Source organism: Sceloporus occidentalis, unplaced genomic scaffold, assembly GCF_023333645.1.
Source record: "Sceloporus occidentalis isolate IW3139 unplaced genomic scaffold, rSceOcc1.0.p SCAF_7, whole genome shotgun sequence".
In the NCBI taxonomy this organism is placed as follows: Eukaryota; Metazoa; Chordata; class Lepidosauria; order Squamata; family Phrynosomatidae; genus Sceloporus; species Sceloporus occidentalis.
In genome coordinates, this window is record NW_028316987.1 from 87760369 (window position 1) to 87786773 (window position 26405).

At 40.2% G+C, this 26405-nt stretch overlaps 1 protein-coding gene across 5 annotated transcripts in view; it reads right to left on the reverse strand.

Annotated features, from left to right (window-relative positions):
* DPP6 (dipeptidyl peptidase like 6) overlaps nt 1-26405 on the reverse strand; it is a 622884-nt gene that overhangs the window by 209611 nt on the left and 386868 nt on the right. For all 5 annotated transcript variants that reach the window (XM_089533588.1, XM_089533589.1, XM_089533587.1 and 2 more), the window contains exon 2: nt 5187-5301. In XM_089533588.1, the coding sequence (XP_089389714.1) occupies nt 5187-5301 (115 nt within the window). The remainder of the gene's footprint in view (nt 1-5186; nt 5302-26405) is intronic.

Here is a 26405-nt window from a genome sequence, read left to right on the forward strand (position 1 = left end):
ACGGCATTTAAGAATTGGAGCACAACAGGTAATAAATATTAATAATCATTTTCATTATGGGCAAATGGCTGCTCTTAGTGCTTCAAGGAGCTCCAGATTTATTCTGTAATATATGAGTATTATACTCCCTCTCTCCAGACACATATTTTATGATTAAAAATGTATTAGCCACAGCAGTGGCAATTATTGTTTTTATATGACCACCATGCAACTATATTTTTGCATCTTGTATTTTTTTAAATGCATATTGATTCTTTCTCAAAGCAAAAATTGCATGATGTATGGATTCTAGTTAACATTCACATCTGTTAAGAATAGGTCAACAGAAGTGGGAGAAATCAATTTATACTTTGTCAAAATCTGATTGCATGCCCAGAATTCTGAAGGGCCCAGATGTTTTCATAGCAAGAAGGTGGGGATAATGACAGCTTAGACTCTTATTTTCTCAAAGCTGCTAGGCTGCCGGCCTCTGCTCTGCTTTCTACACCATCTCTTATACTCTCACTCCTCTTGTTATAAAACCGTGTTTAGGCAAGAAGCCAAAGAATGCACTGCAGCTTCTAACAAAAAAATGAATGCGTTTCAAATATTGTTCCACCACCGCTAAAGATAACATCGTTCCAATAGGAGATGCAAGGTTAATTTCACATTTTAGAAAAGTTAGGTTTTTTGGAATGAGGACTTAAGAATCCATCAAACCAGCATGGGCATTGTCACCTTCCAAAGTCACATTTACTGTACAAGTGCTGCTAAATTAGACAAGGGACAAAACCCCACACTGGAGTTGCGTAATATTAACTCTACATGTGGAGTTGCACATTGTTTGGCCTATACAACCCCTGAATTGCAGTTATGCAACTGAATGAGCATCCAAATGTGTAAACAAATGCACAATCAACAGTGAATGCACATTTCATCCATATTGTGGACACATGATCATGTGCATGGCATACCTTTCATAGCCTTGAACTGAATGTAGACATTCCACGTGGGACAAATATGTCCCACCACTCCCATAGGGAAATTTACATGTGTGCAAGATACCAAGAAGATCTCAAATACTATGTTAAAATGAGCAATAAGAAGCAAAGGCTTTCTTGTTCACTTGTAAAGAAGCATGTGAAGCATTGATTAAGATTGGGCCCTCAGCTCATTGGTAGGGAATTCCCCTCTGCTGTCCTCTATCTCCAGATTTCACTTTTCTTCTGTGCAGAGATTAAAACAGGAGTGGGGAAATTGTGGCTTTGGGGTTGCATGTGGCCTCTGATCTGTTCTGGTGGTCCTCAACCCCACCAAACTTTTTGAACAGTCCTTTTTCTGCCCCCCCCCCCGGAATTTTTTCAAAGAGCCTTTGGCTCCCCTCTCCCTTGGCGAACAGCCTCTTCTGAAAGCTTATAAAAACAGCTAGGAGACCACAGTTTGAATCACCACTCAGTCATAAATAACCACTGTTGGTGTGGCCTTTGGCAAGTCACACTCTCTCAGATTGAGATGAAGGCAAAAGCAAATCTCCTCTGAAGAAATCTTGGCAACAAAACTGCATGATAGGTTTGCCTTAGGGTCACCATAGGTTGGAAATGACTTGAGGCTACACACCAATAATAGACACCTTACTAACCCAAAATACATTTTCTTGAAAATTAGCTTGATTGAATCCAGTAAGACAGTCTTTGGGCAAAACATGTAAAAACAGGGCCTCATTCCCACTACGCTTTAAACCGGATCATGATTCAGTATGATCTGGTCTTAATGAGCATGGTTCCTACTTAATCCATATCGCTGAAGCAATTCGGAAAGGGGGGCATGCTTTTGACCCATTTTACCCACATCAAAAAGATGCTGGTTTTTCCCATGTCTTTTGGGCTGAATCGATTTATTTTGGAATAAATCAATTCAGCCCAAGTGGGAACCAGTCAGACTGGAATCCATCCTGGCAGCCCAGCTTTCCGGCCTTTTACCTCCTTCTGCTGCCTGCCTGCCTGTCCTCCGCCTGGCCAGCCTCTCCTCCACCCTGGCCTGCCTCCTTCTACGCCGGTCTGCCTTTCCTCTGCCCAGCTTCCCAGCCTCTCCGTCCCTGGCCTCCTCTTACCTTCTTCCATCTGCCTGCTCCAGCGTAGTGGGAACCACAATCCGATTTCAAATTGATTCATCAATTCAAATCAGAAATTGATTCCAAGGTAATTGGGAATGAGGCCCAGAATGTTTATATATAAGTAATAAGGATGCCCCATGGCACTAAATGCCATTTTCCATTCTTTAGTGTTAACTTGTTATGTAGGCAAAACACATCCCTATTTAGAGATGCCATAAACAGACTCCAATGAGCCAATTAATGGAGGAGAAAATGGCTTTTTACTTCACTGGTCCCAAGGTACTTGAGCCACTTAAGATTCAGGTTTCTCTCATTAATAGGCTTCCACTTGGTACTAAATTCTAATGGCTCAGTCCTAAGACCTATTGTGTCAGTAGCGCATACATACTCAAGAAAGAAAATGTTACCGAGGACGACGAAAATGAAAGCAGAATGCCACAGCATAAAGAGCACCACTAACAGCTCAGTATGTCAATGAGTAGGAGGCAAGAGGCAGGAAGACCTCTGTCAAACATCTTTAATCACATGCTAGACTTGGCCTAGCCAGGGAGCATAAAGAGTGATTGCCCTGAATGTAGGATCCTGTGGAACCTCTTTATTTGGATGAAGTGCATGCTGTTCTACAGGGCCTACCATTAAACAGAGGGAAACATCTCCAAACACAAGGATATGGATCGATAGATTCAAGCTACAGGGAAAGAGATTCACCTAAACAATTAGGAAGGACTTCCTGGTGGCAGGAGTGGTTTGCCAGTGGAACGTGCAGCTTCAGAGAGTGCTGAAGTCTCCTTCTATGGAGGTTTTTAAAAAGGCTGGATGGATATCTGGCAGGAATATTTTGATTGTGTATTCCTACATGTCAGAGGGGTTGGATTGCAAGGCCCTTGGGGTCTCTTCCAAGTCTATGATTCTGTGATCTGCTTTAGGCTGCAGATGCTGTGGAAGGGCATGCCTCCTTCCTCATGCTGTTCCTCTTGAATCTCCTAGCCATGCTTTTCTGATGGAAGACAGAGATGAGTACACCACTAGGTGTATCGTGGGCTCCCCCAAAATTAGCCTTCTGCTTCAGGTGTAGCAGAGAATACTAATCCTTCCCCAATGGTGAAGTAATATTCTTTAATTTAATTTAATGATGTATCCATTCAACATGGCATATGTACAAGTTTGCTGAAAACATACAGAGTTGCTCATAAAATCAGTTCCTCATGCTGTTAAAGTAATCTAAGCTCTACCTGTCCTCAATAACAACATCTTGCAGTAAGATTCTGAAAACCTAACCCTCTGCCAATCCCTCAATGGATGACTGCTCTGAATTGGATCAAATCCACTGTAAATATGCTCACATGCCATTTTCTTTGAAAAGTATTAGTGGTGATTGTGACACACATCAAAGTTATTGTTTCATCTATAATTGTGATATATTGTACTCTTTGTCATTTTGTCACACTCTACTGTTATAAGATCTTTCTGGAATATAGCTAAACACACTAATAAGTATTGGATAGAATGGCAATCTCCTTTTTGACATGTTCTTGGTTAGTTCTAACAACAGATGTTCTGGGGAGTCAAATAGCCAGTAATCTGTCACAATATGAATTATTCAAAACACTTTTGTATAATAGTGTTACAAATAAAAGCTCTGACTTCTGGCCAACCCTTGCACTAACCTTCTGCTGTTGTAAACTTCCAAGTCAGAACTAGAATGGATGAGATCAGGGATGGGAAAAGTTTGGCCTATGAGCCATATACAACATCACAAGGATATCTTTGGAAGTGGCAGGGGCCCCGGTACCCCCTTTAAAATAAATAAATAAATAAATAAGTGAATTCTTCAAAAAATATTTTTTGGGAAAAATTGTTCCCACACACAATTTCATCTTTTTCCTCTTCTTGCCCTCCAGGAAAGGCCTTTCTTTTAACAAGAAGTGAAACCTGTTAAGTTTTGGTTAGCTTCTAGGAAATATAATACATGATATGTAATACTAAAACCTAAGTGGAGTTTCTGTCTAGAGACTATGAATGGACAATTCTTTTGCAGGATTGTACCCCATCGACAACACTCCCCCAGCCTGAAATTTATTACTTTTAAAACTGGGCCAAAAATACTCTCTCAAATCTCCAACATGGAGGGTGATTTTGCCATGGTATTGGCCAACCCCCAAGCTTCAGCCCAGCATAGGACTTTCTTTCTTTCTTTCTTTCTGTCTTTCTTTCTTTCTTTCTTTCTTTCTTTAAGAATCAACTAGGAGTCAGCTCTACTAGAATTCAACTCCTATTTTACTTCCTGTTTAAAAAAAGGCCCATGGAGGACATATATATATAGATAGATAGATAGATATAGATATAGATATAGATATAGATATATATGTGGTGAAATTTTGTGAAAGAACACATTTGGCAAGAAAAATTGTGAAATTTCCTAGCAGCTAACTGATTGGAGGGAGGGATTATTTTGTTGTACAAATAAATAGCCTTAATTGAAGGGAGCAGACTTTCTGGTTGCCATCCTAGATGGTGCAGCTCAGTTGTCCAGCATATGCATTGGCTGCAAGGTTATCAGCTTCCATCCTCTGTATTTCTAGTCAAAAGGATTCAGTGGGGAAATGCTGCAAAAGACCTGGAGAACTGCTGTCAGTTTGACTAGTCTGAGAAATAGTGTGACCACCTATAATAGTTTTAGTCATGGTGCTTTCCCTAATTTGAGATCTCTGGCATTTTCTGGTGGTCTTTCATCCAAAGATTAATGAGACCTGACCCATAAATCATAGTGAGAGGTGCATAATCAATCTATTTTTTTCAAGTTACTGTTTACGCGGGAAGTGGATGTTCATCTGTACAATAACACTGTGCCTACTCTTTTTGTTTTTACCTTGAGCATCCATGTACATGTTCAGCAACATTTAAAAAAAAAAACAAGCACCCCAGCCCTCAAGATTAAGAGAGTACAAAACAATGGAAGACAGCTTTTTCTCTACCTGATTGATCTACCAGTCAAGTTCAGTTCAACCAGTTCTCTGCCTTTTCTAAAATGAATGTCTACAGACAATAAAATTACAGCAACAGCAGCAGCTAAAGCTAAAGGTTATACAAATACCTGGTGTCAGCAAGATAACTGAAGTGACGATCAAGGAGCAAATAACCAGAATAACAAGTAACGCAATTGCGATTCCTTTCCAGTTTCTCTGCGGAGGATTGCTCCCCACCAGCTCCTAAAAACAGCAAAAAGGAAAGGAACATTAAACAAAGGCAAGAGTGAAATCTAAACAACAATTAGCATAAGTAGCACTATAGTTTAAATAAATGGCTGCAGCAGGTTTCTAAATTTTGGGTGCACCTTGAAAAAAATAGTGACAGGTTTGGCTAGGTCAGCAGTGAACAGAAAGATGGAACAGGATGGACAGATAGTTCTCTGAGTAAATTACAGTAGATTTGCAAGATGATTTGACTGAAAACTGTTTAACAACAGCAACAAATTTTCCCACCTAAGATTGGAAATGATAGCTCCTGAAAGGTACAAAACCCTTGATCACCTGGAGTGTACTGTCATACAAGATAATTTCTGTTCTGACACAGAAAATAAATTCCTGGGCTCAGAAATCCAGGGGCACTTCTTCTGTAAATCTAGGGCTGCAGCTACACCGCAGAATTCAGGCAGTTTAAGACACTGCTTTAATTGCCGTGGCTCAATGTTATGGACTGCTAAGTGTATAATTTTGTGGGCTATTTAGCCACCTCTGTCAGAGAGCTCTGGTGCCACAACAAACTATAAATCCCAGGATTCCATAGCTTTCAGAAGTTAAAGTGGTGGCAACTTGGATTTCTGCAGTGCGGATGCAGTTTAAGAACATGGTTTTGCACTCAGCTCTGATTGGTGGATCTTGCAGTTCTCTTTAAAAATGAAATAGATTTAACCTGAAATATGCTCACCTCTACCCTGTGTGATTTGGAGAGTAACAGTATTGCAATGCTGAGGAAATTGGCAATGCTGATAAAGATAACATTTCAAGTCTGCCATAAGGGTAGCTTTAGACAGCTCTTCCTGACATTGATAGCTTTGATATCAAACAGAGGAAGCAAGCAAAGGTGCCTAAGGAAATAGGAAGACTAAGAAATCCAGAAACCTGCAGTCAGCATGACTTTTCTTCCAAGCTGTGGTAAAGTAGAGGATGGTCCATAGACATGGAAAGAAGAAATGAAGACCAGAAGAAGAAGGAAATTGGGCATGGAACTGAAATCCCCCCCACAGAGACACATAGATTTCAAGACAGGCCAGCTTATTTCAGAATATAACACACAAGTTCAACTGTCATGTTTCTGTAACCTTTCCAGAGGAAGGACCCATTGCTGGAGGACCCATTTTCGAGCACTAGATGTATCAAGCAATAACATACCATATTTATGGGGTGGGAGAAGCTAATTTTTTTCATGGAGATATTTGTAACAAACTTCTTATCTGAACAGTCTTATAAAGAAATCTTTACAAAGCCATCCCCCATGCTGTTTAAAATACATTGCAAATGTTGTCACAGAGTGCGGAAAATTCTATTTTAAATATGAAACATATATTTCTGTCCTCTGTAAAATGATTGCACATTTTCTAGTACTGGAGTATGGGATCTGCCACTAAATATCCCTTCTGTGCTGCATAGTAAATCAGATTACCTACTGTTCAATGAAGCATCCAGGTTTTGACTAGGTATCCCGGCACAACATTCTTAAAGAAATGTGAAATATATAAGAAATCTCAACTCAGGGGTCTCTCATGCAGAGAAACGCTCAACCAAGGTTGCTTTCCTAGGAAGCTTTGTCTGTTTTGAAAGTTTAAAGGCACTGATAGGAAGAGAGTCATTTTTCAAGAATTCTAAAGGTATTCACTCTGAATGCTTAGCTTTGTGTAGCAGAAACTACAGGTGATCAGCCACAGGTGTCCAATTCATGTCCCTGGATATAAAGAATGCTTGCTCATTTTGAAGGAGGGAAAAAAAAGATCTAGATGATTTTTTAATTTTTATTTTATTTTATTGTATCTCAGGGACAGGTTGCTGCTTTTTGCAAACATTGCAAAGAGAGGGTTTTTTGGGCTATGTGGCCATGTTCTGGAAGAGTTATTCCTGATGCTTTAACATCTGAAGAAGTGGACTGAAGTCTACGAAAGCTCATGCTGCCAGCTTCTTTATTTCAGTTAGTCTCAAAGGTGCTACAAGATCTCTCTACATTTGTATTTGATAGGTGGGCCATGTACAAAAACAGGTGGCCAATTCTGGCCTGTACTAGGTTTCCTGATAATACTTCTACCCTTTATGTGTTTTATGGAATATACTCTTGGGCATTCTTACAAAGTAACTAGATGCTTTGTTATCTTGAAAACCCATTGCCTTGTTGGCTCCATTCTAGTACAATGGCTATCCTCATTATTCATAGGAGGGGCAACAAGTGGTCCTCCAGAAATGGTGATAAGCTTCAGATATCACATCCAATGGTGAAGAAGGATAGGAAAGGTAGTCTTATGACAAGAGCCACATATACCCCATCCCCAATTTATATGGAAGCTTGGGAACATTTCTTTTCCAGATGAAAATTTTGGACTGTTTTTCCCCTTTCTGCTTTTAGGTCTTGTTTCTAGTTGTCTTCTTCTTGGAATTATCCCTCCCCCCCCCCCCCCCCCAATTTCATATCCAACAGATGCCGGCTGTAGAATTCCAGGTGTCTTGGAAGTCCCAAAAGGATTTTTTTCAAGGTTTGATTTATACCATTAACTTTATACCCTTTTTATACCATTCACCTGTTGTTGTAATTTAGATACTTATTACATAGGTTAGTTGGGGGGAAAACAACAAATATTTTCCCAGTAGTTCAGGATTAAGATGAAGAATGAGGCAACAAATCTGAGAAGTAAAAACTGAGACACTAAAGACTCAAACCACACAAAACTGAGGGGCACATAACCAACAACAAGCATTTGTGCAGTAACTTTCTGAGCATTCAGGTCAACACATTTTTAGAAACTGTAATAGATTTATCCTTCCCTTATACTTGAGAGGCAAAGAACAATAATTTTCTCCATCTCTCACCAAAAGGGCATAGAGGGTTAGTGATTTCCCCAATGCCAGGCCAATGTTAGCAGGACAGTAATGAAAACAATCCAGGACATGTTATTTCAGTTCACAGCGAACACTTCCTTCCACATCAAAAAACTCAGTAGGACAAGAAAAGAAAGGGCAGGAGAACAACGATGCATCAATACTACCAGGAGGCCAAAACCTACCCTAACTCTTCAAATTAAACCAAAATCAACACCCGCTCTGGCTTCTCCTTGAAATGACTAGGAAAACTAAAAGGAACAGAATGACAAAACCATCAGACACATTCATTCTTACTAGCTAGGGACCAAAACACCATCTAATAATAGCTCTTCTGTTATCTCTCTGTCTTCTTCTGTCCCATTTGTCCTGTCTCTTTGGACTTTATCGTACCCATCCCCCCCCCCCCCCGTTATGGGCATGGGAAGGGGATGCTCGGGGCAGCATGAGTCTGAGAAAAAGCCGTTCCCATTCAGTGCTGGGGTATGTTCTTTGCTTCGGTCGGAAGACTTCTGTCCGAGCAAAATGGTGCACGTCAGCATGAATGGGAACAGCTTGGTGCCAGGCGATGGAATGGGGCCATTTTGAGGACACTTTGAGGTGCAGTAAAACTGGTTTTTTTTCTCAGACTCACACGGCTCCAACCGGCCCCTTCCCATGCCCATAACGGGGGGGGGGGAATGAGTCAGATCTGGCCTCATCTGCACTGCGGAAATAATGCAGTTTGACATGGCTTTAACTGGCATGGCTCAATGCTATGGAATTCTGGGATTTGTAGTTTTGTGATCTGTCTGTCAGAGAGTTCTCGTGCCACAACAAATTTCAAATCCCAGGATTCCATAGTACTCAGCCATGGCAGTTGAAGCCATGATAAATTGCATTATTTCTGCAGTCCATTGATGCCCTTGTTGTTGTGCACACTAAAGTCTTGTCTGATTTATGGTAACTCTCAAGCCAGCCTATTACAGGTTCTTTTTTTTTGGGGGGGGGGGGGCAAGGTTCAGTCAGAGGGGCCTTGCCATACCCTTCTTCTACGGGTGAGAGAGTGTGACTTTCCCATGATCACCAATGAATAAGTAATACTAGACTAGTAGTAGTAGTAATAGTAGTGGGTTTCCATGACCATGCAGGAGTTGAAACCCTGGTCTGCCAGCACTCAAACAACTATACCATGCTGGTTCTTTCCACCTTTGGGTACATCTGCACTGTAGAAATAATGTACTGTACTTTGATACCATGTTAAGTTCTGTAGCATCATTCTATGGAATCCTAGGGTTTGTGGTTTTACAAGGTCTTTAGCCTTCTCTGCTAAAAAGTGCTGGTGCTTCATAAAATTACAAATCACAAGGTTCTGTAGGATGGTGCCATGGCAATTAACATGGTGTCAAGCTACATTATTTTTACAATTCAGATGTATCCTTTCTCTCCATCTACCTTGGTAAAAAAAAACCTTCACCCCTCACTTCTCCCACATTGTTATTCCAACACTGATGATCCAGTACTGAAGAGATGAGTGATGCAGGTGGTTGGAGCTCCACTGGGCACTAGACTTCTGGAACTTTTTGGATTCCAACAATATACAATAGACCCTAGAACTCCAATGTTGGAGCTGGAGAAAAGAAGGAGGGTGTAGGATATTAGGTGGGAAGACCAAGGGACATTCTGGTTCCACAAGATTTATGTTCCCAACATGGAAAAATATATAGAGCTACTCTAAAGGTGGTCCAAATAAATTTCTCCCCATTAGTGTCAGGAGAGACATGATAAAATCAACTAACAATATCAGCAAATACAATTCTTCCCTTGTTTCTATTATGCTTCAGGAGCACAGAGGGGCCTTGGAAATGTCAGTGTTCCAGTGGAACATCAGGACAGCACTGTAACTATAATCCCATTATTAAAAACAAGAAACTCAGACAGATGTTCATGCCTTTTTTCTTAGAGCAGAAAACTGCAGTGTAAATGAACTAATCTTATTTTTAAAAATATGCATTTGCATATAAACCCAGCAAGCCATGCTGTTATTCATAAATAAGATTTACAGAATCCAAATCTTCTCTGGGTAACATATTTGTTAAACAAAGTCTTGGAGGGAAGATTATAATCTGCTCCTGCTAAGAAATATTTCACCAAGCTGCTTTAAACAGTATAGCTCAAATTATTTTCCCATCTACCCTTTGTGAATGCTGAAACGATACACTATAAATTCCTTCTTTATGTTCCATGGGCCATTTGCCATGGGTAGAGAAGGTGACAACAAATTATAAAACCAACAGTGCATATATTTTGAGCACGTGAAGCTGGTGTCTAATCATTTCTTGTTCTAGGAGGAAGAGATTAGAAGGCCAGTAAAGGTGCTTAAAATAATTTCCATGACTCAAGAATCTTTTGCAAGATTTATGCCTTTCATCTCAATTTCATGATTACCACTGATTAATTCATTAAATCATGCCCTCATCCGCTCTCCATCTTCTGTCAGACTGCCACACCCTGCCTCCTCTTTAGGATTCTTTGCTCCAGGTTAAACAAGTCCAGTCATAAATTGTGCTGCTCCATGAAACATTCAGGAAAGCCTGTGCTACAGTTATGAAATTGCCACAGAATGAATCAAGGAGAAATCTTTCTTTCTAAGTGCCCCACAGAAAAATCTCCAGCTTGCAAACTTTCTCCGTTCACAGAGTTTGGCATATTTCAAATCAATTATATTTCTCCACTTGCATACTGAGGAGGTACAATGCCATGGACACTGTAAGATATACCAGAGCCTCCCATACCCTCTGAATGTCCAGATTTGCCAAAGACAGTCCCAGTTCCCATTCTGTCACCCCACTTGTTACATGCATTTTAAAAACATCCCAGTTTCTTTCTCCTCCTCTCACATCCCCCTATTCTCCTCTGCTTCCCTCATTTGTTGCAAGCTGAGTTGGAATTGCAAAAGTAAGTTGCCCTCAATTAACTCACCACAAGACAATAAGAGAGGCAGACTCTTCCCAGTAGGCTCAAGCAAAAGTAACTGATGCACCCTCTCATGGCTTGTGTGTCCTTCCTCATTAATAACTTTTGCCACCCCAACCACCTTCTAATGTTGCTTGACCACTTGTGTCCCAGTTTTTATCTGTGAAATTTTGGAGGGTATATCCTACCTACCATTTTTGGCATATTTATGCTGCACCCACCAGTTTGGCAATAGACGTGCAATGGTCAGTAAACTCTCCACCCAGTAAGTCAAAAGTGGGAGAGATTTATGTGTGTCCTTGCAGAGCCACTGGTTGTACTGGGGACCACACATGCACAACTTCTAAGAAAGTGAACTTGCTTGAACTGTTATTTATATGCTTTTGTGAGGCTTCAACAGTACTCTGGTGGAGATACTTCTCTGGTGGGCAATGGAAGAGAGTGACTTAGCAGTACAAGAATTTACAAAACAAAAACAGCACAATCCAGATAGATTCAGAGACATAGCTAGTCTGGAATATCAGTATGCAAATGGATTTTATAGCACATTTGAAGTTAATTGTCCAGATAGATATTTATTGTAATTTCTGCAGTATTTATCAGGCCTTAATAAATCTTGTTTAATTTTCTTTTGACAACTGGCCCATGAAGTAACATAACTGAACCAGAACTTGAACAACTTATTTTTGTTGACCATAAATGGTCAACAATTGCTGGCTGAATGTTTCATGGAATTGCAGTCCACAATTAAAAATGGTGAAAGTCTGAACTGAGCTTGACTTCCAAGGACACCTGATGTGATAAGGGTTTTCTGCATCCAGGTTGAAAACCACAATGTCCATTAGAACATACTGCCCTCAAAACATTGCCCTTGAAATAAAACATAGTGCCATCAAAATAAAAACTACATGTGAATACATTTCACTATCAAAGCTGCATTAATGAGAACAGGAAAACCTGTAGGCAACCTGGTTTAAGGAAGTGAATAAAATGTTCATAGGCAGCCTAATTTAAAAGGACTTCAGAGTCAATTCAATATTGTTTTATTGTTTATTGTAAGCATTATGACAAGTTGCAATATTTTTATGAAAAAATGACTATATTTGTGCAGAAAGACATGATGGATTTTTGCAATATTGACTTCTTGTTCTATATCAATATAACTGATTTCTTAAAATTAAAACTCACAAGGCATCAGATTCCAACAAACATGCAGCCTTTCCTGCAGTGCTTGAGGCACATTCTTTTTTGGCTCTGCTTTTTTGAATAGTCCTTCTTGCTTCTAGCCCTCATGTTTAGGAGGTAGGATTTTTAAAAGCTGCAAAATTCACATCTACAGTTTCAGGAGCTAGAAAGCAAACATGAAGAATCTCCGTGGTTTTTTTCCCCCTCTCTCCAGAACATTTGCAATGTCAAAATCAGAATGAGTTAGGAGGCCTAACTTGTGGGTCATTTGCATCATGCTCCATGATGATCCTGTGCATACCTTGTCTGACATCCTGGTTCATATGTTCAGAATGGGATATCGTGTTGTAATACTGTATGTAGCAGAATTTGAATGTGCCGACCCTAAGTGACTGAAAGAAAATCCTACTTGTGAAAACCAATCTGCATTTTTCAATGCTGTTTCAAGTTCCATTGTTATTTGCTTTTCTCTTCTAATCTCTCTCAAGGAAATCATTTGTCACACTTGTTAATTATGTACCAGATACTGTACTACAGGTTGAGTCTCCCTTATCTGAAATGCTTGGGACTAGAAGTGTTTTGGATTGCAGAGTTTTTCACATTTTGGAATATTTGCATAAACATAATGAGATACCGCGGAGACAGGACCCAAGAATAAACCTGTTATTCATTTATGTTTTGTATATACCTTACACACATAGCCTGAGGACAATTTTATACAAAACATTTTTAATAACCTTGTAAATGAAACAAAGTCCGTGTACACTGAACTATCAGAAAGCAAAGGGTTCACTACCTCAGCTCCAATCTCAGCCACTCATGTAGATAATTTGGATTTTGGAATTACAGATAAGGGAGACTCAACCTATAACACATTATTACTATTGCATGCCCTCCAAAGGTCCTGATTTGGCAGGACCAGTTCCAATCAGTTTTTTAGCTGTTTAAAATGATGCAGTTTCTCCTCCTACCTTCCCCCTTTGTCCTCAAACTTTGTGCTGCAAACTGAGTTCAAAGTGCCAAAGTAGATTGCCATCAATTAATTAAGTACAGGGACAGGAGGTATAACCTTGCCCTTCCCAGGGGGTTCAGGCAAAAATAAACTGCTGCAGGCTTTTTTAGTGTATGTGTTCATTCTCATTAATATTTTTGTTATCTTGACTACACTCTAATGCTGCTTGGCCACATACAGTATATCCTTGTTTTGAGATGGTGGAGGGTATGAATATTGGCTTATTAGACGTTTTTCAGCAAGGCTAAATGCTTTATGTGTCCTAGGTTTATGTGTTAAAATGGGTTTAAGTGTTTTAATCGAGTCTTGGGAAGAGGCGAGTAAGAAATAAATTATAGAAATAAATGATGATGATTATTGAAGCTTTACATAAACCTCCAAACCTTGAGCTAAGATCTTCAAAAGATGTCTGAAAGATTGTTGGGGGTCATGCTGGATAACTGCATAAAAAAGCAAACAAACACTGACCACCCCTACCCCCCATGTGCAGCAACTGTGAAAAAGCCCAAATTCCATGCTAGAGATCATTAGGAAAGAAATCAGAAATACAGTTACTAATATTGTAATGCTAGTGTTCCATCGATCTATGGTATTCCACACTTACAAAACTGAATGAAATTCAGATTACCACATCTCAAAATAGTTACTGCAGAACTGAAGGATTTGTATTAAAGGGAAACCAAAATAACCTTGGGAGCTGAATCTTCTCCTACAAGGAGAGATGGTATGTTTGGGGCATTTTATTATGTAGAAAGGGAATAAAAGGTAATATGATAGTGGTATATAAGTTTATGCAAAATGAGGAAAAACTAGAGACCAAGAGATATGGATGATGTCTCTCAGTGTCTCATTACCTGGGATCATGCGGTGCAACTCAGGTTAGACCTCAGGGGCTGCATCTACACTGCATAATTAATGTAGTTTGATATACTTTAACTGCCCTGGCTCAATGCTATGGAATTCTGGAATCTGAAGTTTTGTGAGACATTTAGCCTTTTCTGTCAGAGAGCTCTGGTGCCACAACAAATGGTAATTCCCAGGCTTCCTTAGGATGGAGCTATGTCTGCTAAGATGGTATCAGGTGGCATTAATTCTGCAGTGTGGCAGCAGCCAGGGCCAAAAGCCAGTTTTTTCAGTTTGCCCTGAAAATAACCACCTAGAGAAGAGCAGGTGTTAGGAACAGCAGCAAATGGGCTGGCAACACCTCCTGGACTGGTATGAGTATGCCAGGACCCACTGGAGGTCGATGTTCATCATTAAAGCCTTGTGTTGGATCTTCTTTTCCCTCCTCCTCCTTTTCCTCTTCCTCCTTCTCCATCATAGGAGGTGGGTAGGAGGGCAAGTATATAATTACAGATACTCATTTATTTGTACTTTAAAAATATGTTGTCCTTTCAATAACAACATGGTGCTTATTTCCCAAAAAATGCATTTGGCATCAGGGCAGCAGACACAAATACCATTTTATTCTTGTAGCCATGACAGCACTATGATTTATGTGATTCTAAAATGCAAAACACAAAATGCTCAGCTTATTTTTTTAAAAGTATGGGTTGGTTTTCCCTGTATTTATACAAGAGGAATATAGATGCAATTCTTCAAGAAAGTCTTGCACCAACAATTCATCATTTTGTGGAGCTGATCTGGGATTTTTGAAGTCTATGCTAGTGGAGTGTAAGATATGGTAGGTTCTGAAAAGCTTCATGGAATGCCCAGAAGGCATCTTGTCCTTCTCTTGTCCAAAGACCAGCCTAGCTAAGAATGATCACCAGCAGGGTGACAAATTGGCTTGAAGACCAGATTTTGAAGGTATCTGAGGTAAAAGAGTGGTAAAAACAAGAGTAGCAGCATGGTGGGGACGCAGGGAATGTTATTTACATGCTTTACAACTAAAGTAACAGAAACAGTGCCTGTGGGCATTGTATAAGTGGGTCTGTGTACAACCACTAAATCCCAGGTATAAAATCATCAAGCTAAAACAGAGGGGGCCATTTCTGGGAACGCTTTTGAAACAGTTCCCAGAAATGGCGTCCAATGGCGCCCTCTGGAACCCGATGGGAACGCGATGGGAACGCTCGGCGGCAGTGGCGTTCCCAGTGTGGTAAAGTTGCGTTCTGGGCCACATCGGGTTCCCATCACGCTCCGCGCATGCCCACGCTCATGCTCGTTGTAACGCATCGGGGAACGTTTTATCCCCCGTGTGGTAAACTTAATAGTTTCTAGAACAGACAAGAGCAAGTACTGTTTCTTACAAGATTTCATTATCTCAACATATTTGTTCACTGATGGTAAATTAGAGCCAGCATGGTGTAGTGGTTTCAGTGTCAGAGTACAACCCTCGAGATCAGGGTTTGACTTTCCGCTTGAGCATAAAAAGCTACCAGGTGATCTTGGACAAGAAACACTCTCTCAGTCTCAGAAGATGGCAATGGCATACCGCCCTCTGAAGAATCTTGCCAGGAAAACTCTATGATAGGTTTGCCTTAGGGTCACCATAAGTCAAAAATGACTTGGAGGCACACAACAACTACTACTACTACTGCTGCTGCTGCTTACATGGCTTTCAATTAGGGGTGGAGAAACTTCACTTTGTAGACTACATGTGGCATCAAGGTTGTATTTATCTTGATCAGACAAATCAAATCAAATCAAAACAAAACAAATAGACAGCTTCCAGATCACCTCTGATTGTAGAAATGGCCTCTACTAAGCCTTACATAGCCAGGGCAAAATTGTCCTCCAGGTCCCCTAGAGAACATGTTAGGGAATCAAAGGCAAAAAATATTTTTGAATTTTTTTGGGTGTGTGTGTGTGTGTGTATCTGTGTCTATGTGTACAAGAGGCATAGCACTCCAAGGGCTCCTATGGAAAGCCCAGACCTTCTCTATGTCAACAATGAGGAGATATTATAGTAGATAGAGATATCAATAGCTATTAGTCATGATGGTTGTACTCCAAGAAGTGTGATAACATGCCATTTCCCTTGCTTGGGAATTCTGCTGTGGTCTTGTTGTTGGCCACTATGAGAAACAACATGCTGGATTACATAGCCCTTTGGCTGACCCAGCAAGGCTCAGCTTATGTTCTTACGCTTATAGCTGTTTCCCTGAGAGTCCACCCAACCTACCTGTTTCTTATCAACCTGAAGAAATCTAGATAGACTTTTGAGGGAGAGAATTTAAATTCTATAAAATATGGGGTGGGGAGAACCACTGCCCTTTATCTACTCCATCTAATTATACAAAATCTAAAAGGAAAGAAAACAGCTCTGGCCAAAACTGTTAAGCTTCAAATTCTAAAGCAACCACTTTGTTTTAATACTGATAATGCTAGAGCCAGTGTGGATATTAAGCTTGGGTGGGATGCAGCAGAGACTGGGGGCACCAATTTCCCACTCCTAACAAAGCATTAGCAATGCATACATAATCAGCAAAAGAAGCTCTCAAATAATATCGGTCCTTTGCTTTGTGTTTTCTATAATGATGAAGAATTAAAGCAAAGCCTGCATGGCATTTGCAAATTAATCAAAACTCCTGTAAATCTTGTTGCACATCCTCTCTACTTTCTTTTGGTTCACTTTGTCCTGCTTATATAAAAGCTTCATGATGTTTCTGAATGTGACATGCAAAAACAACCACTATTAAAGCTTGAGAATGCCATTGTAACATCCATACACTGCAATTAAAAAAAGAAAAAAGAAATCAAAAACACAAATTTGCCTTGAAGATTTAATTTATTTATTTCCAGGATTTATATCCTGGCTTTCTCCACAATGGGATTCAAGGCGGGTTTTTTCCTTGGAATATTTCCTTGGAAAAGGACATGTAATGCACCTGCTCACCAGTAATTGCATCCTCTGTGCTATACTTTCCAACACAGAAGCTAACGCTTGAGTTTTAATATTACAGCAGCTATTACTGGGATCCAAGATGGCACAGCTTCCTGAATGAACCAGTGTATGTGAAATGAAGTCAGGAAAGCTTTCAAGAAAGGAGGCTGTCAGCAAAATCATTGCTGGCATGTTTACCTCCAGTCTGCCAAAAATCTGCCACCTCAATTGCCGCAGTATACATTTGTTACTGACTTAGCTTACATTTGCCCTTTAAACTATCACACAAATAAGTAAATCAAAGATGGAAAGTGCAGCTATCAGTCACCACTAATCTCTCTGATTGTTTTTTTTTTAAAATATATTTGCATACATATATGTATTTCTTCTCTGAATATCATGGTATGTGGCTGTTGCTCAACAGACCATTAGATTGAACTCTAAACCAATGATCCTCAAAGGCTCAGAAATAGGCTTTGGCTCACAGAAGACATTGTGTAGCTCATGGAAAGCGTTTGGGAGAAAATCTTTGAAACTATAGCTATTGCTATTTAATAAAATGTACAGGAAAATGTATAGATGTAAAAATAAAGCTATATAAATTAACTGATGGTTTTACATTGGGGGAAAATCTCGCTAGGGTGGTAGTGCCACCAAGCTTTGATTTCCCAAAGCCCCTGGATCCCATTTTTAATTTGGAGGAATGAAAAATGCCCCCACAAGGGTCAACTACTCTTCCTGGAGGTTTCTATTTGTTAAACCTCCCTCCCTCACAAGTTGTCTCCAAAATGTGCCCGCAAACTAAGTGATCAGAATTGGAAATGACTGCTGCTTCTGATTTTCAGCTGATTTTCAGCCTGAAATGTGGTGGTATGATCTGCAGTGGTTATGAAAAAGGGCAAACATTGCCCCTCAAAGCAGTTGCCTACTCTGGTCTTAGTGTTACTGCTGATTGTGCAGATAAGTTTGGCTGCTGGACTCTTCCCTCTCACAAAGGTTAATGAATAATAATCTAAAGCATTTTTGCAACATTGACATTGTCCCCACCAAGGTGGACCTCTAGGTACAAAAAGAATGATCTAATGCAGAGGTTCTCCAGAAGACATCACAAGAAAACTCAGGAAATGCAAATACGCCAGACTTCATCTGTGACAAATAACCTGGTCCTTATCTCTGTTCTTCAGCCACAAAAGAACATAGAGTTCAGAGCTAGACTTGCAGTATCAGTCTAAAGGCAAACTATGTTCATCCATTCAAGTTCTGAACCATCAATCTCACCTAGGGTGCTTCTTTGGAGTAATAGCACAAAGTCCCCAAATGGTGCAATGATACCTCTCACAATGTAAGTGAAATTTGGTGTTGGCAGATTTAAGTGATGCTTTAAGAGACTCTACAGGAGAGAGCTTTTGCTGCTAGCATTTCATTCTTGCTGGAGGTAGAGATATTATACAAATCAGGAAGGAAGGGGGCTTATTGAGGTATAGGAGAGCTCTTTGAGAGTCTGGCAAAGGTGCCACTCAGCCTCATAATTCACAGTAAGAACAAACACATTATTCCCATTAGTAACCTTTATTGTGATGGCAGGCAGTTGTTTGCATGTATGTCCCACTATGCCACCAGGCATCACTGTTGCTATTATGCATCACTCGCTCTGAGGTCAGAACAAGGCTGAGAGGCAGCTGCACTGGGTAGCATAAAGGGACATACATACAAGCAGCTGCCAAGCTTTGCAACAGAGGGCTCTGGATCTGGAACAAAAAATAAGTTTTTAAAATCTGTTATAAGGCGGTGTGTGTGTGTGTGTGTGGGGGGGGTATTCCCGTGATGAACTGGTTGGATGTTATTCACACTGGAACTCCCCATCAAGAAGACGGAAGGAGGATGTTTTATTTGGACAATGTAGACAGGGTGTGGTGATACATACAAACCCTTTTTCAAGTTCAAGAGCTGCACTTATCCAGTTCTTTCCCCCTCTACTGTGAGATTCCCCCAGTGGGATTTTGTCAAAGTTTGCTTGACAGAAGCTAAGAAAGCAACTCTAGTTAACTTTATGGCTGTTCTATGCCATACATGATGATTACTATTTGGACTCAGAAGCAAGCCCAGATGTAATTTGCTGTCAAATACTGAATTAGAGTTTAACCTTGATAGCCAGTGCTCTCCAATTAAGCAGCTATTAATCACTAATAATTTGAATGAGATATTTTATCTCATTAGACTTGACCATTCCCTTGACCATGTATTTATAGAATTCCAAATTCTAAGAGGAATTTAGTACTTTTCAAACAGACTCTGCCAAGCCTCTGCGGTCAAACCTTACAAGTCCTCTCTTTGGTCTCTTTTTAATTGGTTTTATTTTGTTGTTGTTGTTCATTTTCAGAAAGCAACTTTTATGACAGCATGAAGCAGAAAATAAGTAATTTCTCTTGGGAACATATTATGTTAATTTTCAATACATCCAATCACCAGTGACACAATAATTCACACCAACTTGCCTTTTCCTCCTCCTAAGTGCTGAGAAAAAGCTGTTTTGCTTTTCTGAATCTTTAAAAGAGTGATGGTATTAGTTGAAAAAAATTGTTAGAGCATGGAAAATGAATGTAATGCATTTACAGCCCGAAGCGATGAATGTGATATGAATGAAAGCACCAAGTTACATTTGGTTGTCGGACAATTGGAATGAATGTATGCTCTCATAGGAGACCCATGGGCTTGGAGATCTTTTGAGGAAGCCATCTTCATCATCCCATGATCCTCACAGGCACATTTAGTGGGTATGTGCGAGGCATCTTTCTTGGTGGCTGTTACCAGGTTGTGGCAAAATTTGGGATTACGGTTCATTTAATTGCATTTAATATTGTAACTTTTCAGTGTTTTTATCTGTATCTGTTTTTAATTGTGTTATGAGCTTACCTTCCAGTTTGAGGTCAAAGGTGGGATATTAATCTAATGAACAGACTAAATTACATACAAGCAAAGGACCTTCAGGACACAAAGAAATAGAATAAATATGGTATTATGAGCTAAAGGCTCAGGTTTTCTTTTTTTACGCAGCAACTATACGTGACTGAAGAAGTTAACACTGCCTTTTGTGAGTTAAAAAAATCAATGAAAGATCATTTGCTCTTCTGCAAATTAGTGTTTCATACTGTGGAGAGAAGCTTCCTATGCCTTTTAAGAAAGAGGAAGAAAAGAATTTAACTGAATATTACACAAAATTGTAATGCTCACTGGTGTGTGCAGAGAGAGAAAACAGTAGTGACAGCATGTACTTGATGTTCTTTGATAATTAAAAGAACTGAAGGGTGATGTTAAGCCATAATTAGAATTTGCTCTCTTCCTCTTTCTCCACCTGTTACTGTATTTGAAAGGTAGGATATTAATCTAAATAATAAAGTAAAATAAAAGAAATAAATGAATAATAAATGGGGGAGGGAGACAATATTAAGGAAGGCAAAAGGGCTGGAGAAAATAGTCAAACTGACATAGAGGAAACAAGACAAATAGTGCAAGGACCCAACAGTGGGAGGCAAAATAATAATAATAATAATAATAATAATAATAATAATAAAAAACTTGCACAGGCAGCAAGTAAAAGGGACCCATGGTCTGCAATGTCTTTACACTAATGCACAGAGCATGGGAAATAAGCCAAACCCAAAGGGTGCTCAGCAATGGCTCCTTTTCATCCTGGAGAGAAGTGACCAGCGGGGTCCCACAGGGCTCTGTCCTGGGCCCAGTGCTATTCAACATCTTTATCAATGACTTGGATGACAGAATTGGGGGCATACTTATCAGATTTGCAGATGACACCAAATTAGGAGGAATAACTAATACTCCAGAGGACAGGATCAAAATTCAAAATGACCTGAATAGACTAGAAAGCTGGGCCAAAGCTAACAAAATGAAATTCAACACAGAGAAATGTAAGGTACTGCACTTAGGGTGGAAAAATAATATGCACAGATATAGGATGGAGGACACCTGGCTGAACAAGACTACATGTGAAAGGGATCTAGGAGTCCAAGTAGACCACAAGTTGAACCTGAGTCAACAGTGTGATGCGGCAGCTAAAAAGGCCAATGCAATTTTAGGCTGCATCAATAAAAGTATAGTGTCTAGATCAAGAGAAGTAATAGTGCCAATGTACTCTGCTTTGGTCAGGCCCCACTTGGAATATTGTGTCCAGTTCTGGGCAACACAATTCAAAAAGGACATTGAGAAACTGGAGCGTGTCCAAAGAAGGCGACTAAAATGATGAAGGGTCTGGAAACCATGTCCTATGAGGAATGACTTAGGAAGCTGGGGATGTTTAGCCTGGAGAAGAGAAGGTTAAGAGGTGATATGGTAGCCCTATTTAAATATTTGAAGGGATGTCATACTGAGGAGGGAGCAATCTTGTTTTCTGCTACTCCAGAGAACAGGACCCGGAACAATGGATACAAACTGCAGGAAAAGAGATTCCACCTCAACATTAGGAGGATCTTCCTGACAGTAAGGGCTGTTTGACAGTGGAGCAAACTCCCTTGGAGTGTAGTGGAGTCTCCTTCCCTTGAGGTCTTTAAGCAGAGGCTGGATGGCCATCTGTCAGGTATGCTTTGATTGAGATTTCCTGCATGGCAGGGGGTTGGACTGGATGGCCCTTGTGGTCTCTTCCAACTCTACGATTCTATGATTCTATGAATAAGTAAATTCTCAGTGCCACTTTTAATGGACTCTGGCTGCATCTGCTCTGCGGAAATAATCCAGTTTGACACTACTTTAGCTGCCATTGCTCAGTGCTATGGAGTTCTGGAAATAGTTGTTTATTGTGGCATTACAGCAGAGTTCTGGTGCCACAACAAACTACCATTCCCAGAATTCCACAGCTTTGAGGAGCCCTGATGGTGCAGTGGTTAAATGCCAGTACTGCAGCCATTCACAACCACGGTTTGTGAGTTTGATCCTAGTCAGGGTTCCAGGGTCCTTCCGTAGGTTGCTAAAATGAGTACCCAGCTTATTGGGGGCAATTAGGTTACTTATGTTAAACCGATTAGGGAGTGCACTGATAAGTGGTATAGAAATGTATTTGCTATTGCTATTGAGCCATGGCGGTTAAAGTGGTGTCAAACCGGAATATTTCTGAATGTGGTTGATGCCTATTGTATCCTGCTTGATGGCATCACAAGAGGATGTAACATCACAAGAATTGCTTCCTATGATATCAGAAGGGATTATCTCTAGATCTTGGGTTTTGACATTGACGTCTTGGGGTCTGGAGCCTGACCTAGCAACCCTATTTTGGTGAGACCTGAAACTGGATCTCCAAAGTTCTCATTCAGAAACCATTGGTCCTTCCTGAAAGGACTCCCTTTGCTGTATTGTGTACTTTACACATTAGATTCAAACATACTAAAATTGCAGGCCTTCTGGAAATTATAGTTTTGTGACACATTTAGCCTTCTCTGTCGGAGAGTTCTGATGGCACAACAAAATACAGTTCTCAAAATTGTATAACATTGAGCCATGACAGTTAAAGTGGTGTCAAACTGGATTATTTTTGCAAGCCCCTGGCCCATTAACAGCACCTTCTGCAGCTACAATGTGATGTATTTCAGTAATACAAAATGAGCAGAATTTCATGGAAAATCACCAGCACTTACATAATGGGAGGATGAGGGGCATAAATATGCTATACGTGTTTCCAAAAAAACAACTACAACAAAAAAACTCCAACAACCAATAACAAAGTTAAAATATATTGTAGGCATCCTTTGATTTTTCACCAGCAGAAGGGTCAAGGAAAGCAATTAGCCCTTTACCTAATGCATTTACTGCATTATTTTGCTGGGGTAAATGGACTTTCCACGTACAGAACAGCATGTTAAATGCCTGTCTTTCTCTTGATCCTTCCAATTTGTCAGGGAGAAGACACTCAGGTATTCTTTCCTGCTTCTATAAAAGCCCAATCCACAGCCCATTGAAGAGGAATTATTAGGGTGAGACTAATTTAATCCCACCAGTTTCAAATGGGATTAAAACAATTTAAATCCAAGCACTTTGTCTGAAATTGCTTGTGTATTGGCTGTATAATGGGCTGCGGTTGGGAAAGAATCTTTGTGTGTTCAACAGATTTTGCACTTATTATTGAAAGTAGACAATATTTAAGATAGACAAAACTGTTGCAGTAGAATTATGAATTTATTATCTTCCTTCTGCTGGTAAATGTTGTGGATTTGCTACTCATTACTTTTAGGCTAGACTATTACAGAGTGTTCTATGTAGGACTGCCCTCTGTAGTAGAAGTAGCTTGGACACAATATGGACCTTGGCAGAAGACTGTGTTGAAAATCATGCTATTTATATAATACAGATGGAGTCTCCCTTATCTAAAATGTCTGGGATTAGAAATGTTATGGATTTTGGCCTTTTCGGATTTGCATATACATAATGAGATATCATATCTTCGACTCAAGTCTAAACATGAAATTGATTTATGTTTTCTATACACGTTATACAATTAGCCTGAAGGTAATTTTATATTAAATATTTTAAATAATTTTACCAGTGTATACACTGAACTGTCAGAAAGGAAAAATGTCAATATCTCAGCCGCCCGTGTGGACAATTTTGGATTTTGGAATATTCTAGATTTCAGAATCCCAGAGAAGGAATACTCAACCTGTACTTCAGATTTCACCGATTGTCTCAATGCTCTTCCTCATTTCTATCCCCAGAATGCAGTTTCTTGACATCTATCATACATGCATCACCTTCTTGCTATTAGCTGGAAGCAAAAATATTCACAGATTTTCAGATATTACTAAATTATGCTTTCCCATTTGGAATAATTCAACATTAATATCCAGAGTGGAAGGTACAAAGCCAAATAGCAAATTGATGAAGGCCTTAGTAGGCGCAGTCAATTGGGCAAATTGCTCTAGCTGTAATTTCTCTTTGTTTCATGTGAAAGTCCATTCAGCCCCTGAAAGCTGCTTACCTCAGGATTCTTCCAGGAGAAGAAATTTAAAGATATGACTTTGGCTGCTAAAAACTTTAATATTTCAGCTGTAAATGAAGACTAACTAAGTGATATCATTGGGCCCATACAGACAGGCTAAAATAAAGCTGCTTTGGGTCACTTTGGAGATATGCTTTTTAAATGATGCATGCATCCTAAGAGTCCGGAAACCATGCCAAAGCCATGCTCCAGTTCTAAGGGCCGGGACCTGGCTTTGGTGCAGCTTCCGGACTCTTAGGATGCATGCATCATTTAAAAAGCATATCTCCAAAGTGACCCAAAGCAGCTTTATTTTGGCCTGTCTGGCCATTGGCATTTGGAACAGAAAATGCTCCGTGAAGAACTGTCTACATAGAGACTACAATCTGCTTTTCTCTTGGGTTGAGGTACATTTTGAGTCAGACTGTATGTAAAGAAAGAAAAAATGGCTACCTGTTCAGTTTTCAATATCTTTTAGCTAGACTGGTATCTACTCTCCTAGTTGAAAGGGAGCTATATCAAATGGGCAGCATTTCTAGACTGACTAGGTGCTTGAGAGTTTTTTCCAAATAAGTATGTGGGCTGATATTCTTTATTGCAGTTATGGATTTGTAAGCCAGAGTTACAGATTAATAACTGTTCTGTATTCAGTAACAGTGCTTCCAGCCCCCATTAATGCACAGCAGCCATACTGAAGGAGGTCTGTTCAACTTCTGACTGGGGGGCGAGGTGAAGACGTTTCCAGCCACCTCCCACCATCAAGTGAGGCTGCAATAATTAGTAGCAAGATGCTTATCACAATTCCTTGTAGTAGCTTTAATCACTGGTGGGAAGAGGCTGGAAACATCCCCTCTGAGCCCTGATCAGAAGCTGAACAGATCAGCTTCATGTAGTGGCTTCTAGGGAGAGAGTTAAGAGAGTGAAGAGTTGGAAGAGACCTCAGGGACTATCAAGTCCAACCTACTTCTGCCATGCAGGAAGACACAATCAAAGCTCTCCCTGGGACAGATGGCCAACCAGCCCATCCTGTCCCCGATGCTTTTCAACATTTACTTGAAGCCGCCGGGAGAGATCATCCAGAGGCATGGGGTGGGGTGTTATTAGTATGCTGATGAACGCAGATATATTTCTCCATGTCTCGGTCTTCAGCTTTGACTTCAGATGGCATCTCGCCTCTCAATGATTGTCTTAAAGCGGTAATGGATTGGATGAGGGAAAACAAATTGCAGCTGAATCCAGACAAAACAGAGGGACTTAACGGTATCGGCTCTGAACCCAGGCATCGGGATACTACCTCCAGTCCTAGAAGGGGTCACACTCTCCTCAAAGGACTGTGCTCACAGTCTGGGGGTGCTCCTAGATTCGTCACTTCACATGACAAATCAGGTGAATGTGACAGTCAGGAGTGCCTGTTATCAACTTTGGCTGATACGCCAGCTGCGCTCTTTCCTGGAAGTTAGGGACCTTGAGACTGTAGTACATGCACTGATAACCTCATGCCTTGATTTCTGCAATGCACTCTACATGGGGCTACCCTCATGCTTGGTCTGGAAACTTCAATTAGTTCAGAGCATGGCAGCCAGATTGGTCTCTGGTACATCTAGAAGAGACCATATAACACTGATCTTAAGATCACTCCACTTGGCTGCCCATCAGTTTCCGAGCCCAGTCCAACCTATCTTCAGTACTGCCTCCTTCCATATAATCCTCCCCACACACTTAGATCCTCAGAGAAAATTTTGTTACAGCCTTGTAAAATAAGGCTGTCCACGACCTCCCAGAGGACCTTTTCGGCCATTGCCCCCAGATTGTGGAATGGCCTGCCGGATGAGATCTGTCATATAACCACCCTAAACAGCTTTAAAAAAAGTTATAAAGACGGATCTCGTCTAGCAGGCCTTTCCTGAATAGTTCTCCGGTCATCAGAAGGAAAATCTAATTGCTGACCTCTGACTTCACCACAGTTTATTGAATTGTTTTAAAGTATGTTTTATGTTTTAAATTCCACATTATTTAATTGTATTTTGTGATTTGAGTTGAGAGTTCGGACTGTATATTTTAACCTTGTAAGCTGCCCCGATTGCATTTTGTAGAGAGGCGGGATATAAATCAATTTTATTATTATTATTATTATTATTAAAGACCTGGGCCGCTGGTTGTTGAAGAGGTCTGGGAGGGTCCAACCAGGAGATGTTACTTAGTTACACCTACATAAGTAGGGAATGTAAAATATCAATGATTATATTTAGAAACTTCTTTGTCCTAAAACAGAT